The following is a 16,793-nucleotide window of genomic DNA, read 5'->3' as shown; positions in this document are numbered from 1 at the left end:
TCTCCCACCTTCCCAAATACATGGAGGAGGCATGGAAGGGAGACAGGCACAGAAAACAGAGAAGGCATAGGAAAAGATGAAAGAGTTCAATATGATTTATCCCCACGACTTTTCCATGTTTTGGTTGTATGGAAGTAATATTCAATATCATTCCTGCCTAGCCAGCCATGATCAAGCAAAGGTCAGAGGAAGGTAATAAGAGAGATGCAAAGGAACTTAGCTTCTAATATAAATAAACCTTCCCTAGACTCTCATAATTCTTCATAGTTAAAATATCATGAATAATTCTAAAACAACAGCAATAGTAACATGTATTACTCGCAGCAGTCTGTTAGCCATGCAGCTATCCCCAGCTCGCTGCACAGACACCCCTTGATACCTTTCAGAAGAGCAGGAGGTCGGCAAGTGAAGGAGCATTTCTTGCCAAAGGTGGTCCCCTCGCTGCAGTTGAAGGTGGCTGGGTAGACATGATACTGGTCTGGGACACCACAGTCCACAGGCTCGCAGGTCACCTGCTTGTTCCACTTCCCATCTGTGCAAGTCATGGTGACGCTGGACTCCATCTGGAATTAGACACAAGACTACAGCCACCACAGCCAGCAAAGGAGAGATCAAAACTGCTTAAAGCCTAGTAACAACCATTATTTTTGTGTCTCACAAGTCAAGAAAAATGAAACCTGATGACCACCATCATTATGTGGACAGCAGCTACTAAAAACACTGAGGCCACACAAGAAACAATGTCAGAGAACCAGTATGTATTTCTGCCACCAGCGGGGTGAGGGATCAGAGTGCTTCAATGTTAAAAGCACTACAAATAATCTGAACTTTTGTCTGCATCGCCTCCTGGGACGAGCCACGGAGCCTACTGCTCTGCCCCGTGACCGGAGAGGCACGTGCAAGCCTGAGCCGTTTGGAGCTGACAGCCATCCGTGATCCTCACCACCTTCGGCATGACATGGTCACCCCAAGCAGCCCCCATGTGTTTCTGAGTCATTGAATTCACTCTGGGGTTTGAAGTGAAAGCCAACCTGGTGTGAAGCCGGCCGGGACTCGTGTCTGAGGCTCTCCCCAGAGGTGTCAGCGGCCCCTGGGAGGAGGCCTGGGCCTGGGCCTCGTCAGTGCCAAGGGAGCGGCCTGGGCTGTGGAGCCTTGTGCTGCTGCTTCGGCTGCTAGCACCAGAGTGCCTCGGGCCTCCAAAGGAAACCAGGGCCCTGCTGCGCTGGCATCAGGGACACGCACGCTTGAGAGACAGACTTTTTCCTGGAGGATTTTGCAACGGACAGACCCCCAAAGCATCTTGCCCATACGTTCACTTGGCATTTGGTCCAGAAACTCTTTATGAGAGGTCAAATACAGAATTAGCACCTGTGCTCTGACTTCCCTAATGCCCTAATACTGGCATAGCTACACAGAAGCTACACTTCTCTGGATTTGAGGAATAATCCAAACAGTGAAGTAGACTGAAATCCTGAAGTGCTAGGAGGAGAGAAAGAGAGTCAGAAGTGGGGTGGGAAGGCGGTGGGCAAAGGAGCCACCTGTTCAAGGCTAAGACAAAGAATTTACTGGGTGACTGAAGGACAAACAGATGCTGGCAAAGAGAACAGAATAAACAACACATCCGCTTTCTAATTAGAAAGAGAAAATGATTACAGATCAGAGGTGAAGAATCTGAAAGCAGAACTCTTCCCCCCATACCAGAATAAAAAAGGACAACAGAAAGTGAAATGTGAGAAACCCAAACACAAGATATTGTGGAAGGGGAAGATACCGGCAAGGAATCTGACCAAGTCATACAGCAGCACTCCTCTGCCCCCAGGGAATATTTTATTCAGGGCTGGTACGCTCACAGGAGATTTGCACCGCCAACCATTGATCTAGCTTTATAAAAGGAAGGGGAATTTTTCTAGCACACATCAAAGGGACCTGGATTCCCTTTTTGCAAAAACACCCTAATGGTTTCAACAGAAGTTCAGACCTGTCTCCCTTTGATATATGGTTGCATTCAGAATGGAAAAAGCAGTCCCAGAGCTGAGAAACTGGACACTTCCCAAGTGGGCACAAAACCCCTTTTCTAGACCACGCAGTTTATTTAAACAGGGAGCACTGCTGATGGAAAAAGTGTCTTTTCTACAAATTTAGAGTAGCACATTTGGGGATTCACAGAGCGCTTAGGTGAAGTGACACTCCGCGTTCTCATTCCCAGCCATTTTGCTCCCCCCTGGCTACTAATTCTTTGTTGTTTATCAGATTATTTGCACGATTAAAAATACATTTCTGTAGGTAGATGATGGCTTGAAGATGCCTGTGCTTCCAGGAAGTTGCTGTGTAATTCTGATGACCACAGGAGAAAGGATGAGAGCATATTTCCATGTCTTCATAATTCATACACATAGCAGCATCACCACCACATTTGCACTCCAGGCTGGGCTGCTCCAGGATACAGCAAAGCCTCCATTTCCCTTAGCAGATGCTGTCATCGACCAGAGCTCCAGCACTGTGGCTGCTGGGCACCTCAACAGCAGGAGGTTAAAACAAAACCAAGCTATTGATGACAGGGGCTATGCAAACATTAAGGAAAAGACGTGGGTCTTGCACTGTATCCTGCTGCATGCTGGCTCCACTCTGGGCACAGGAGCTTCAACTCCAAGAATTCACTTATTAGTCTTGGTGTGATCTAGTTTAGGAATAAATGATTGCTCCTTCTGGCTGATACCAGTTGCTGAAGCACAGTATGGTGCAGAAGGGAGTTTCCCTAATGACAGGGTTACACATCAGATGCTGCTCTACAGCAAACCAAATAAACAGCTCAAGTTCAGAATCCAGAATATAATTCAAAAATTGAAACAGAAGCAGTATCTGTGCATGACAGCCACACCTTACAGAACACAAGAATGCTTAGCCCAAGCTAACACTTGGGAGGGCATGGTCTTTGTTAGCTGACAGCCTGCTGGAAATGCAGCATGCCTGGGGCCACCCTCCTTGGAAGGGATCCCTTGTTACAGCTATACCACGCTGCACTTTATTTCTGCTGCTGTTCTAGACCACGATGTCAAAAAAAATTACTCTCCTTCACTCCATTTTCAACTCTTTTTTTTTTTTTTTTCTCTCCATGGTACTTTCCCAACAAAACCACTAACCAGAGTGGAAGAGTCACCTTCTTCCAGACCCACATGGCTTTTCCTCTTCCTGGCATTCCGGCAGGGCCATTCCCCCACAGAGATGCATAGCCCATGTGGGTAAGACCCTGGCTTCTCAGCTTTTTCCAGTAATTTGCTCCACACTTGTATGATAGAAGCTGAGGTTTTCAAGGTCAGACATAATAATGAAACATTTTAGAACATGTCTATCACTCAGCAGCACAACTTCAAGGAAAAGGAGTGCATGCATTTCTGCAGTGGAACATAACAGAGCCAGCCTCCCCACAATGCAGAGGACTAATGCCTTTAGTGCAGAGGACAACAGAAATTATTGCAGATCACACCGCCTTACAGCTTCTCCTTCTTGCAGTGTCCCACCTGAGGGTGGGCTCATTGCAGTGCCTGGGTGCAGGACCCCAGGCTGCTGTGCAGGACTCAGCTCACCCCAGCGCCTTGGCAGACCATGGGGTATTTCCAATTAACTCAGCCTGAGCAGCTCTGCCTTCAGATCCAGCATCAGGTCTTTGTGGCAGCATCTGCGCCTGCCTTTGCAGATCTCCTATCCAAAGCCTGAACGGGCACGTGCCTGTTTCGCCTGTCTGATCTGACAAGGTCACCCAGCTCACAGCGGTCCACATGAAGCACTTGGTTTTCTCATCTGGTTTATTAGCTGTCACTTTGGGCACTTTGTGCTGCTTTGACTGGCATCACAGTAACCGCTTCCCTTCATGTTCTGCCTTCCAAAAGAGGCTTACGCAAGGAGGGAGGGCGGACAAGAAGGAGAAAAGAAAAAAAAAGATAAAGTGAGCAATACAGTGAAGAGGATGCAAACTTTAACAAATCTGGTGTCAGAAAGATTTGTTTCTTGGGACTTTTAACAGCTTGGGAGAATTCACGTCTCCTTCCTGCTGCCCAAGATCCCAGTCGGCTCCTTCTTCAAGCGATGCTTCACGTGTGAAGTTTCCTCTCCTTAAAAATGAACAGCTGTGCCCTCCCCTCTAAGTATTCTTCCACTTCTGCCCACTACTGTGCCTCTAATTGAACCCACATGAGCCGTGCTTTCTTTTCCTGGCATGATTGATGATGCCTTTGCACAACATTAGGGAGCTGCTGGGTTTTAAATAACACCTCTTGACCAGAGCAGCAGTGGTGGTAGCTTCAAGGAGAGATGACAACAAGTAACTGAATGAGCAGGGCTTTCAGTGAAGGACAAGGGGGAGGAAGGCAATGAAAGACAAAGGGGAAGGGGGGAGAAAAGAAGAAAGAGCAATGGAGTTGTCAGGGGGGTGGGAGGACATTGGGCGAAAATGAGAACATCCCAAGATCTTCTTTGTGAAAAAAGATACATGACGGCTTTGGCCCCATCAATATGCAAGCCCATTTTTTTGTTGCTTAAGTCCCTAAATGACGATGAGAGAGAGCCCAAGAGAGAGTAAACAGCTCTGCTTTTTTTTTTTTTTTAAAAAAAAAAAGCAAACAGCTTCTCCTGCACATGGTGCTGATGTTTTTAGGGTTTGGTGATTTTATGGAGTTTAACAGGATTGGGAGCAGGAACTTCTCAGAGAGCAAAGATGAATGAAGTTTTTGACCTAAGACTTATTAAAATGGTGGCTTCAAGAAGAGACAGAGGCCAAAAAGTGCAGAAACTGTCAGGATGATTTTCAAAAAATCCTTAGATGTAAAAGACTGATTTGAAATGTGACTTGTGCCCCTACATCTCTGAGGTGCTTTTGAAAAGTTTGCTTTTAATTCTCTGTTCATCTTTTTTCTCTGCCTTCCAGTGAAATACAGAAGACAAATGTGGTTCAGATGCTAAACCAGGGCATATTCACTGGTGTGTAAGTCATCCCCACCAACATGTAGTGGTCATGGGCCACTGATGTTCAGCCTGCTCTTTGAGACCTTCCTCCTCTCCTCAGTCCCCTTCCTACCCAAAAGTGTGAAACATTAGCATGTGCAAAACCACCTTCCTTCGTCCTTGTGCAGCCCTCTGGACTGAAAGCTAAGTGAGAAAAAAGTAGCTCTAGTCCCTCAAATCAGTCAATCACGACAAATATCCAACAGAATGAAAACAGTGAAACAAAAAACAGCTTTGTGCAAAGCTCCTCAGTCACAGAATGAAGTCCCTCCAACCACAGATAACAATCTACATGTCCTAGCTCATCTCCAAATGCTTCTGTTCAGAAGACCTGAAGCTGGGAAGCATTTGTGGAAGGAGCACAATATAATGCAGTACAATGCAATACAAGGAATCCAAACCATGGATTCCAGACTTGCTTGGATAATTCATTTCCTGCATGCATGTTCCACAGGTTCTGGCTAAAAGCACCTGACACAAAGAAATTAAACAGGATGATATCGAAAGAAACTGTCCTTTCCTATTCAACAAATCTCTGAAGCACATGCATAAACTCCTAAAGCACGTGTTTGAAGTGCTCTGCTGGCCATGGATATTTTTAAGATGCTTCGCTCCTTCCCTGCACAGCATAGAGCAAACAAATCCATAGGCCTCACGGTTTTTATTGGGAGAAAAAAAGTTGACAAAAAGTGCAATAGTAGATCAGGATGAGAGGAAGCATGCTGTAATAGGCAGTGAATCACATTAGCTAGGGGTGCTAAAATCCTCCACTCCTGTCATATGAATCTGATCAAGGCTCTGAAACCCAACTTCTCTGAGCAAAACCAAATACAGTTGGCTGAGCTGCCCCCAAAGGTACTTTTTGCATTTAAATAACAGAGCGCTGGTGAAACATGTTTAGGCTGTTTTATTTGGGTTTGGATTCCTGTGTGCTCAATGTACAGCTCCCTTCCAACTATTTCCTGGTTCAGCCATTCAGGCTCATTTGAGAACTTGTTTTCTGTTCTGTAAAAATGCTCAGCTGGAGCTGGGGTTCTGGTGCTGATGCCAATTAGGATGGAAGAGGCCCAGCTCTTGGGGTCCTGTATTTGTTTTGTAATTGAGTTGAAAGGGTTGACTCATTCCCCTCCTCTCTGTCTCCCCCCTCTGCGAGCTCATGAAGAACACAATATTTCACAAATACAGACAGGCTGCTGAGAGTGCCTGCCTGCCCCCAGCCCCAGATGTGAGTGCTGCCCCGAAAACAGGCAGAAACGTGCCGGCGGAGGCCTCCACCACCCTGTCACAACATGAGCCAGCACTGCTAGAGCAGAAAGCACAAACTGGGGTGCCTTCAGCACACCCCCATATCCCGTGCACCTCACTCCAAGCAGCATGCTGAGGCTGGGCCATGCTATGTGCACTCTTTGTCCATCCCTCCGAGGGCAAAGGACACACATTTTCTCAATGTTTAAGAAAACTGGTAGTTCTCCTGCATGTCCCACTCTCTGCAACAGGACAGGCTGCATTTGTGGGACTGGATTATTATTGCATAGGGTAGGTAAGACAGGTAACACAATCCAAGTCACTGGGTGGGTTTTTGATGCTTTGGTTGGAAGAAAAAAGGTTTAGACTCTTCTCCCCCCGGCGGATATCATGCATTTCTGCAGTGTCAGAGTATGGCTGGAAGCAGATGGACTGCAATGCTGCAAAGGAGTTAAGATATCATTAGCCCCAACACTAGGAATAAACATGAGGAACTTTGCCCAGAAACTGGTTGTGTAAAAAACAAACACCCCACCTCCAAAAAAACAACCCAAGAAACCCTGTTTGGCTGAGTAGAGCCAGTGAAATCAGAGAAGGCCTAAACACACATTTAAACATTTTGGGTTGAAAATCTCTAGGTTTGGGCAACACGTAAGATTTGCTGACTGTCAGTACCTCTTTGCACAGTCAGACGGCTCCTATTCTGAAAAGAAGTATTTGGATAAGGTCCTGTCCCAAGGCTGAGCTGAGATTTTGGGCTTTCGGCTGGATTATTTCTCCACTTCTCCACCCCCATTTGCTCATCCCTCTTTTGTGGGTCATACAAAACCAGCAGGACAAACCTGGCTCTTGCTGAGATCATCGTCCCGCTGGACTTGCAAAATGTAGCCCGTCTTGCAGCTCACGTTGCACTGGGCACCATCGTACCACCCGCCACCGGTGCAGTTCAGCAGCGCGTTCTTGATCTCCAGCTTTTGGCAGTCAGTGGCTTCGCAGGAGTAGTGGACACAGCTGGATGGGAGACAAGAAGTGGCATTTGAATTCAGTTCCTGTAATTCATTGAGAAAGAGCAGCTGGTATGACTGACAAAGCCGTCACTTGCCAGGCAGCAGGTAAATGGATTGCACACCGACTGCGGGTCAGCCAAGTGCTCGTCACCCACGAGCACACCCTTTAGCTTTGTCTTCGGAAGAACTGGGACAGTGGTAACGGTGATGACAATGAAAGCAAATTATGGGTCTTGTGGCAAAAGGGAAGAGCCTGCCAAGTCTGCAGAATTACTTTCTGTTCTGCAATATTCACAGAGGAGAAACAACACGAACAACAGCACTGTGGCCCTCCTACTCCTGTACCAACATGCATCTGTCCATCCCACGAGAGCAATCTCCCTCCAAGAGCAGTCCTTATACCCCATCCAATTTAAAATCTCTGCTGAATTCAGGAGTGCCTTATATTGCTAGTGATAAGTGTGTGTGCATGTGTGTACGTGTGAGGACGGGTTTCTCTTATCTTTGAGAAACTCGATAGCAATCAACACATTCATTTTATTCCACTTCACGAGGAACACCAAACATCAGTTGTGTAGCTGTGTTGATAAGCTCTTATCAAGCTCAGCAGCATGCTGTCATTTCAGATCTCTCCGGCTGCTGTCCCGTCATCCATAAAATGTTTCCCTGGATGGAAACTCACTGCTCTCCCTACAGTGAATTATTCTAACATTTAGCATAACTTGTAAAAAGAGGTTTTGGTTTTATTTTTGTAGACGCAGAGATGTCTAGTAGACACAAAATCTTTCACCACTTCTGATGACCTGAGTCAACCATTATAGCACATGGTCAAATGTGAGTGTGGGGACAGTCCCTTAGCTAAAGGGCAATGAAAACGCTGGGAGTCTTAAAGCATGTACAAAGATGTTTTGCTGGATTCGAGGCAAAGTTTCTGGGGCTAAAGATTCCTACAAAGCGATATGCCTCTGCTGAAAGGAAAACTAAATTTAAATTAAATACAGTTAAATTCGGAGGAGGGTCAACCTTGATTTAATTCATCATCTATGTGGGTAGGGAATAACCTGAAACACCAAAAGTTACAGAAGGAAGAGAAAGCAATGCATCAATAAACATATTTTGAAATGGTTTTCAAGTAAGATATTCCCGTCTCCTAGAAAAAAAGGTTAAAGCCACCAAAAACCCATCCACCTTAACTAAGCACAGGACTTAGCATGTACCTGATGTTTTGCTGTGTTCAAAGCACTGTGCGGACGTTATCTAATTAATTTTCATGACACCCTTGTGAGACACCTGGGCTGGTGTTGTTATCCCCATGTTACTGATGGAGAAGCACATCTGCACATGTCTCTGCTTGGCTGTATATCAGATTAAACGACAGTATTATGTCCTTCTACAACTCATTTCTCTGTCCCAGACTAGCACTATAAGGGAAGTGCCCACTGCTTGTAATTTAAGGTTGCTTGTTCAGTGGCGGCCCTTCCCCAGAGCTTGATGGCCTATAAATAACTTTCACATTCAAACAGATCCCTGTTTTCTCATCTTGCACAAAATATTGCTGCTGATGGGACTGAGGAAGAAGAATTCTGCCTCTACATTGGCCAACTCAATGTCATCGTATAGAAGTAGCACACTGTCTACCAGCAGTACAACTGAAAAGTGGTGCTCATCACAGAATATGCTGATCCTGCCTACAGCAGGATCCCCCCCTACCAAGGGTTTCATGCATGTTTTCAAGTCACTGCAACTCACAGCCTGACCTACACATTTAAACTGCCATCAATTTCACTTTTCACTCACTGATCAATAGGTCTGTGGACAAGACAGGAAGAATACGTGGAGGGCGTATCCTAGTGCCCAGTTGGTCTTCTCTTGCAGAGAGATGTAGAGGGAGAGCATGAACAATGAATGATGCCACGTTGAATCCTCACTACATATCCCAATTCCATCTGCACATGACGGATCAGCACTATTTCGTTCCCCTCAGTTTTTCAGACAGTGAAGCTGCCATATGAGTTCCTTCCATGCCAGCACTCCAGAGACAAGGAAGTTGACTCATTGAGGTAAAAAATGAACACCATTGCCAAGCCATTCTCAGAAGCACATATTGTGAACCTTGACTGCCATTGCAAAACATGAAAAATCTGAAAACTTTTTTTGCGCAAAACTTGGAAAAATTAAATAATAGAAGATCTATTTCATTTAATATCTTACGTGAACCAGTGTTCAAGACATTGAAGAAGCACTGAATTCAGCCTTGAATGGCTTCAGAGGGAAGGATGAGCCTAAGAAAACCTGTGCAATTTGCACAAAGGGAAATCTGGAGCAACATCACAGCAATAAATGGCATCGCCTTTCATTTCCATCAACATAAAGGAGAGAAAGAATCCGGTTTCTGGAGTTCAGATCAGGACACCAGATGAACAAGCCTGGGCTTAAAAGTCCTACACAACTGAAACGCCACAGACAAAGGCATTAAGAAACACTTATTGTGATGTTCTTCTTTCTGTTTACAAGTCCCCTTGTGGTCTTCTTAAATGGCCAGGGAACATTTTTAGCCACCCCCTCCAGGCTCCAGATTATGCCTCGGTTAGCAGATCATCTGGGCAGCTCTCTCTGTCTGTAACTCTATATGAATGACTTCAGTGACAAACAATACAACCATTCACTTTTTGTAAAAAAACAACCACTGCCACCAAATGTTTTCAATTTAAATATTTCTGGTTCTCTAGCTACTGGTTCCAATTTGGTATCAGCTACTGTCAGCCATAAATCCCAATGAATTTTGAAGTCACGATCCTGAATTGAGTTCTACAAATGCAGAATTAAGGAGAAATGAGTATCTCCAAGTAGGAGATTTAGACAAAGAACCCATCACATCCATATTACAGAACTGTGGACAGAAGCTCTTGCATGGGTACTGCCATTTAACAGTGGTTAATCATCACATGTTCCAGAAACTATGCATTCGTTGGGACAGAAACAATATGGAGTATCTGAGAATGAAATCACTTCTATAACTTATGTTGCTTCCTGGCATGGGACAGCATATCCCATTTTTCTTGCAATCAAAATTGTGTGACTTCATCAAAACTGCCTACTTGAAGTCATCCTGACTCCCCAAATGCACCTGGGAATTGCTTGCAAGATTATGATCTGGTCTGGACAAAAGCTAGGCAAGTGCATGTATCATTAATTGGTATAGATAAGAATCAAGTGTCGGTGCCTGGGATATTCTCTGACATTGCTTATTTTACTAGATCCACCTCATGATTCACCTGTTCCTCTTCTTGCTCTAGTAACGTATGATTCCCTAAAACAACATTTTTGCACCAAGCTGAGTGCAAGAAACAGAGAATTTCTTGCACACTTTCCACTGCCTGCACTGCGTTAAAAACATAGATCAAGGCAGACCATTTCAATGATGTAAAAAGCCCTGAGCAGAGTTAGTTTCACATGTAGGCTGAAGTTCTGAGCCAGTTCTTACTTTATTCAAATCCATTCTGCCCATCCCTAATCTAAATGAGCTCAGTCATTAGCCTCTAAATCTTTATTTCTCTGTGCCAATATTGGCCCCAGTTCAGCAAGGCACTTAAATATGTGCTTAACTTCAAAAGCACGGTTAAGTCCCACTGATAGATTTGACTACAGGGGGATGTAAGCAAATAGCTAAGGGCTTTGCTAAATTGGGGTCTTGGTGACACAATCCTAGAAACATTTGTATTTTAACATGTTTATAGAAAATTGTAACAATTAAGTGGAACTCTTCCTTCCTCACATAAAAACAAACCAGCACTTCCTCCTTCGAAAAGCTTACAGCAGCCAAACATTTTTTTCTTAACCCTGGGGTCAAGCACTTTTCCAAGAACTCATCTTAACACAGTGCCCTAATTATTTGTTTCCTTAGCGACTGCCCTGACACATATATATGCATAGGTGAGCATAAAAGCATAAAGCATACACTTATGGATGAGATGACTCCAACCATTGCCTAGTTTATATCGGAAAAACTTCCTTTTCCTCAGTTCAGGCCAGCCTGGGCTGCAGATCTGAAGCATCCTTAAGTTTTATTCTACGTTACTGTACAAACAATACATGCACATGTGGCCTTCTGATGGTGTTTCTAACAGATGTATCCTTACAGTGGGCTTATCCTCTCTGTCTGTAGGGTGGTCTGTAAAGACAAGAGCAGGTTCTCTCTCTCTAATCCACACACAGAAGTACCATTCGGAAAAGCAAAGGCTGCCAGTCACATTACTTCTTGTAGCTTCAGAAATAAAAAAGGTATGAACTGCAAACTTGGCAATGAACTTGTCTTCTTTGGATTTCAGATGAAATAAATTGGTCTCCTTGTACTAACAAAAAATCTCAAAAGAAATCTACCCAAATCCTTGGGGAAAGGCGGGGACTGGTGAAGCCATGCTGACCGTGCCACTGGAAGAAGGATCAGACCCTTTCCCTTTGCATGCTTGCCTTCAAATCTGGTTCACAAGGGTGACCAACAGAGTGGCCTCACCACCATTATGGCCCCCTCAGCGACCTCAATGCAGTTACAATTGAATCCGACCCCAAGAATGATCCCAACAAAACCTAAATTCAAACCAAGAGGGTCAGGAGAGCATGCAACCCCTGAGATTTACAGAAAACACCTGGTCCAGCCCCAGGTGAGCTGTGGGGAAGGAGAGGCAGGGGCAGTGCTCTTGGGGGCACTGGCTCTGCCCTTGGCCCTGGGGGCTCCCAGTGCACCCCACAGCACGAGCCATCCCGCCTGCAGGCCCTATGGAGCCGACAAGGCCTCAGAGCCCCATGCGTGCTCCCAGCGTGGAGGCAGGGCCGGGTGCCTGCGCGCTGCCCACCCCGCTGGTCCCCCTTCCAGAGAGCGTGGCGGCAAACAAAGAAATGGCATCGCGTTCCACTTTAATAAAAGCCAAATGATGCCGTTTGCCAATTACCAAAATGGGGCGAAGGTTAAAAACCCATTGAATTATAACACATGTCACGGACCAAAGCTTCTATGATTAACAGTTCTGTGAGAAATTCATTAATTTCACCAGAAGCAAGCTGACAGAGATTGTGCTTAATGACAGAACGCAGGGCAGGGGAAAGGCAGCCAAATCGGTAAAGAGAAAGCTGCATTAAATAACAAAAAAAGAGATGAGGAGACGTTTTTTCAGTATAAAAAGGAAAAAAAAAAACCAACTTATAAAGGGTGGTTGCATTTGCTGCACTGCTGAAGATTATCTTCATCATTTCTTGTTGGAGAAGCTGACAGCAGGAGACAAGAAGACAAAGAGAAGAGGCTGAAGTGGGCTCCCTCTCCCCGGGGCTTGTTTGGGGTGGCGAAGGGCAAAAGCCCGGAGGCTGGGGCAAGGGCTGGAGATGGCGTGGGGCTGGGGCTGGTGCAGTGCTGGTCTCCTGCAGCTGTGAAGCCCCCAGACAGGCCCACTTATGCTGTGCTATGGAGAGGCGAAGCCAAAACCTCTCCTGCAGAAGCCTTTTCTCAGCCGTAACAGTGGGTTTATGCCGAGATTTAATGGAACAAAGAAAAGGAAAAGCTTCTCACTGCCACTAACTAGAAAGCACAAGGAGCTGCACAACGTGAGGTGTGCACGCTGGAGAGATGCGGGCAGCATCCCACTCCTAGGGAAGGGAGGCTTACCTTCTTACAGACATGGAGCTAGTGGAGGATTAGAAAGCTAGAAACTCATGAAGTCCACAATTCTGGCAGCTGAACCGGGGTTTCTGGCTGGGTTTTCATGCCTGATGCCTCTGGTTTCCATGAGAGGAGCAATCAGCACCAGGGGGGATGGAGGAGGGGACAGGTCCCGCGAAACGCCACCCAGGAGCAGCAGCCCTTGACAAGGACTGCCTTGCCAGCGATGGGGCACCCCGAGCTCATGTTTCCTACATGGTAAAAAAGTCAAAATCCTGATTTCTGAGGAACAACTGTCAAAGGCAGCCCCAGTGCACCAGGTTTTCATGGTGCTCAAATGACTGTGGGGTGGGAAATTACACCTCTGCTTCTGCACACCCAGTTTCACTATCCACTCCACAAGCTAAATAGAAAATAATAAAAGTGTAAAAATTTGAGCTGTATAAGTGTGAAACTAGTGCAAGAGACGAACTAACTGGGCCACTATATCTGGTCTAAGGATGCAATGTGAAAATAAAGTGTGTCATTTTTATAGCACATCTCCAGCAGTTAGGCAAACTTTTGCTGAAACAAAAAGAACTTGTCGTCAGCTGCAGCAGAAAAAACCAACAACTGGAAAAATACAACTGGAAAGTACAGAGTATTTTTTAAAACCCTTTATAAATGTCTTCAGAAGGATGGAATGGATTTTCAAAAGAGCGAACGATGACTGAGGACAACTACCTATAAAGTTGAATGGGATTTTCACATTCAAGCTCCTTTTTCTCTTTTAAAATATTAACTGTAATATATATTTTAAGAAAGAAGAATGAGTACATGTTTTATTTTCAGTTATTAAGCTGTCCCTAACTCATGGAAGTGATCCATTCACCCTCAAAATAAAAACTATGCTAACATTTAAGGACCGACATATTTCTTTTCCCTCACATATTTAAAATCTGCACCCTTGCCTAGAAGTGCCTGTATCTGGCTGTAAATCCTCTCCAACCAAAATAATTCTCCTCGAAGAGAGAGAAATAATATCTCTTACAGAGAGAAGCCAAAAAGCAGGCAAAAATATCCATGTTTACCTAAGGAAAATGAAAGCGGTAAAGTTGATGCTTATACATAGGAAGGAAAGTTCCTTTAAAAATTAAATGAATAAAAAGAAATCATATTAAACAAACACAACCAGCATGAAAAGGGAGTAGGGAAGGACAGGCAGTGTGGGACTGGTGCTCAGAGTGGGCCTGACGGGCAGAACACAACCATGGGAGGCAGAAGGAGAGGACCCAGCTGGACCTGGCTGGGGACAGTGGGGAACCCTGAGCAGATGTCCCCAGGGAGCAGGAAGCTCACACCCAGCTTCTGACCTGGTAAGGGTAAATGCAAAAAATCCCTCTCTCTGTGTTCTACCTGGATAAAATTATGAAGGAAAAAGAAGGCAGGTGACAGCTAAGGGACTTGGCATCCACCTGTTTCCTGGTTAAAAAGCTTAACGCACAACATTCTCTGCATCTTGCATACCCTTAGAGCTGCTTTTATAGAAGAAGACAGCAGATGTGGTCACCAAAAATGATCCCACCACAAGGCCAGTTGGAAATTTTCCTCTCTATAGTACTGTAGTTGATGGAAAAATCCCACTGATTTCAACTGGCTTTGGATCAGGGCTTTATTTCAGTGTCTAGTTCCTTGACTGACACAGGAAGCTCTATGTTCAATCCAGCATTGCAACCTGCAAGACCTGAAACGTTACTCTGAATGAGCGAGGCTCTGACTCAAGTTTCAGAGAGCAAGAGGCTGAGATGATTCAGTGCATCATGAAAACAAAACACTATCAAAAAAAAAAGAAGTTAAAAAAAGGAGGCAAATGGCAGGTGATTCTTCTTCAGATTGCTAAAGGTTGGTTTGTTGTGCTGCAGAGGCTTTCTGAAGCTTTGCCTAAGGGGAACACATTTTTTATTAAGGAAATAACTTTCTAAACACAGAGCACTTCTAATTTCATAAGTGAACAAATGGTTCAATTCCTACTGAAAACTTGAGAGGGAGGAATGTGGTCCTGTGTCAGAGCCCTCTCGAGCTCCCTGTTGCTTCTCACCATCTCCTTTCAGTGGGTCTTTCTCACTCTGTTTCTGTCCTGCTCCTGCACTGGGATTTGGCCAAACTTGCACAACTAGACTTCTCATCTGAAACTTGATCCTGCTGTCTTTGGGCCTCTGAATTTATACAACCTGCTGCACAGAATGATCAGACTCCTTGAATCTAGGTCAGAACACACGGACTGGATTGATTTAGCTATAGATATACTCCTTTTTTTTATTATTTTCCCTTCCCTCTCCCCCTTCTCACCCTCCCCCCCTTTCCTGGAATAAAAGCAGGTCCTAAAAACATGCCAGAACATTATCAAAGAACCTGACAGCCTGCTTAGGAGGCTGAGCAGAGCTTTGCTGGGATATGCAACTTGTTTTTACTATTGCTGCTGCTATGGTATGACGACTGCTCACAACTTTGAATTCACAGCGGAAAAATAGATGATTCTTTCAGGGGTTTTGCTAAATTCTCCCCTCTTCTTTTCACTGCCTTGCTGAAAGGATCCATGAAGCTGCTGCACCAGAGGCCACGAAAGGTCACAATCTCTGTGGGATGCTGTAAAGCAGAGACTGAGAGGGGTTGGTGGTGATCTATTGATGTGTCTGTAATAACAACAAGAATAAAACGGTAGCCATAAACCTTTCATCCTGGGGGGTCCCACAGAGCTTTTCAGAATGGGGGCCGGATCCAGAGAGGTGCTGAGGGCCCTTCCCCAGCCGTAAAAGCACCATGAGCGCTGGCGATCGGGCGCCCGCCACGCAGGGCTGAGCACCTTGCAGGACCCGGCCCCATCGGGGCACAAGCATCACTTTGTCTCCCCACAAATGCTTCCGTGGGAGGTCCCCATAGCACTTCAGCAGCACAAAGCCATTTAGATCCAGGCCGACGTGTGAGCGGCTGAAACGCTGCCGCGCAGGGGAATGCACGGAGAGTTAACTGGCCCCAATTCCAAGCTTAGGATAAAGGAGGGAGGAGAAAGGAAGAGGAAATAATTCACTAGCAGTATCCTATGCGGGTTAAATGTCCCATCCATCCTGATCAATGAGAACACTGCCGTTTTTTTTTTTTACCGGCAACACAAAGGGGTCAGCAGGGTTCAGCCGCGGTGCCCCTCCTGCCTCCCCTGCAGCCCCGGCGCGGGGGCGGTGGGTGGCGAGGCAGAAGGAAGCAGGCTGACAGGCTCACCTCTGCTCCGCTGGGCTGTAGGTCTGTCCTCGCTGGCAGCTGCTGATGGTGATGGGGTCGAAGTTGTGGAAGGAACGCAGGGCCACCCCGGAGATGGCCACAAACTGGGAGCTGAAGCTAATGAGGACAGCCTGGGTGTGATAAAAAGGGTGACTGAGGTCATGGATGACGGGGATAATCAGGGGATTGTTCCTGCAGCTCAGGACGTGGACACCTGCCAGAGGAGAGACAAGATCAGAGGAAGGGTCAGACTTAACACAATCGCTTCCTGAGGCCATGGGCACTTCAGAAGCATTTCACCCATAGGAACGGCCCTATAGAGCTGAAAAGTTATGGTAAGCTGCCTGGAGGGGCTTCCCAAATCGCTCTGGAGAGCTTAGCAGAGAAGTATATCCCTCCAGACAGCTGAAGAAAGGCTGCCATTCTCTCTGCAAGCGCGGCAGGCTCTCAGAGCGGTTTCTTTAGACCACAGCTACATTTCTATTGTGCTCTGTTAAATCAGGAGCAACCATCACAGAGGAAGCGGAGTCGCGCTATTGTGAAACCAGCCTGAGAGGACAGTTGGAGCCTTTATCCCGTGCATCAAATGGTACCGGCAGGCTGGGTGGCTTTGTGCACCACGGGCAGTGCACCAGCGC

The 16,793-nt window shown here is 45.9% G+C and overlaps 1 protein-coding gene across 3 annotated transcripts in view; it reads right to left on the bottom strand.

Annotated features, from left to right (window-relative positions):
* Positions 1 to 16,793, bottom strand: part of PAPPA (pappalysin 1) — a 235,384-nt gene that overhangs the window by 38,098 nt on the left and 180,493 nt on the right. For all 3 annotated transcript variants that reach the window (XM_040531640.1, XM_040531638.1, XM_040531639.1), the window contains exons 13-15: positions 16,156 to 16,369; positions 7,086 to 7,254; positions 380 to 563 (exon numbers count right to left, since the gene is read on the bottom strand). In XM_040531640.1, coding sequence (XP_040387574.1) covers positions 380 to 563; positions 7,086 to 7,254; positions 16,156 to 16,369 — 567 coding nt within the window. The remainder of the gene's footprint in view (positions 1 to 379; positions 564 to 7,085; positions 7,255 to 16,155; positions 16,370 to 16,793) is intronic.

Source organism: Cygnus olor, chromosome 19 (assembly GCF_009769625.2).
Source record: "Cygnus olor isolate bCygOlo1 chromosome 19, bCygOlo1.pri.v2, whole genome shotgun sequence".
Classification (NCBI taxonomy): domain Eukaryota; kingdom Metazoa; phylum Chordata; class Aves; order Anseriformes; family Anatidae; genus Cygnus; species Cygnus olor.
Note: the sequence above shows the minus strand (reverse complement) of the source record. Positions and strands in the feature narration are given on the sequence as shown.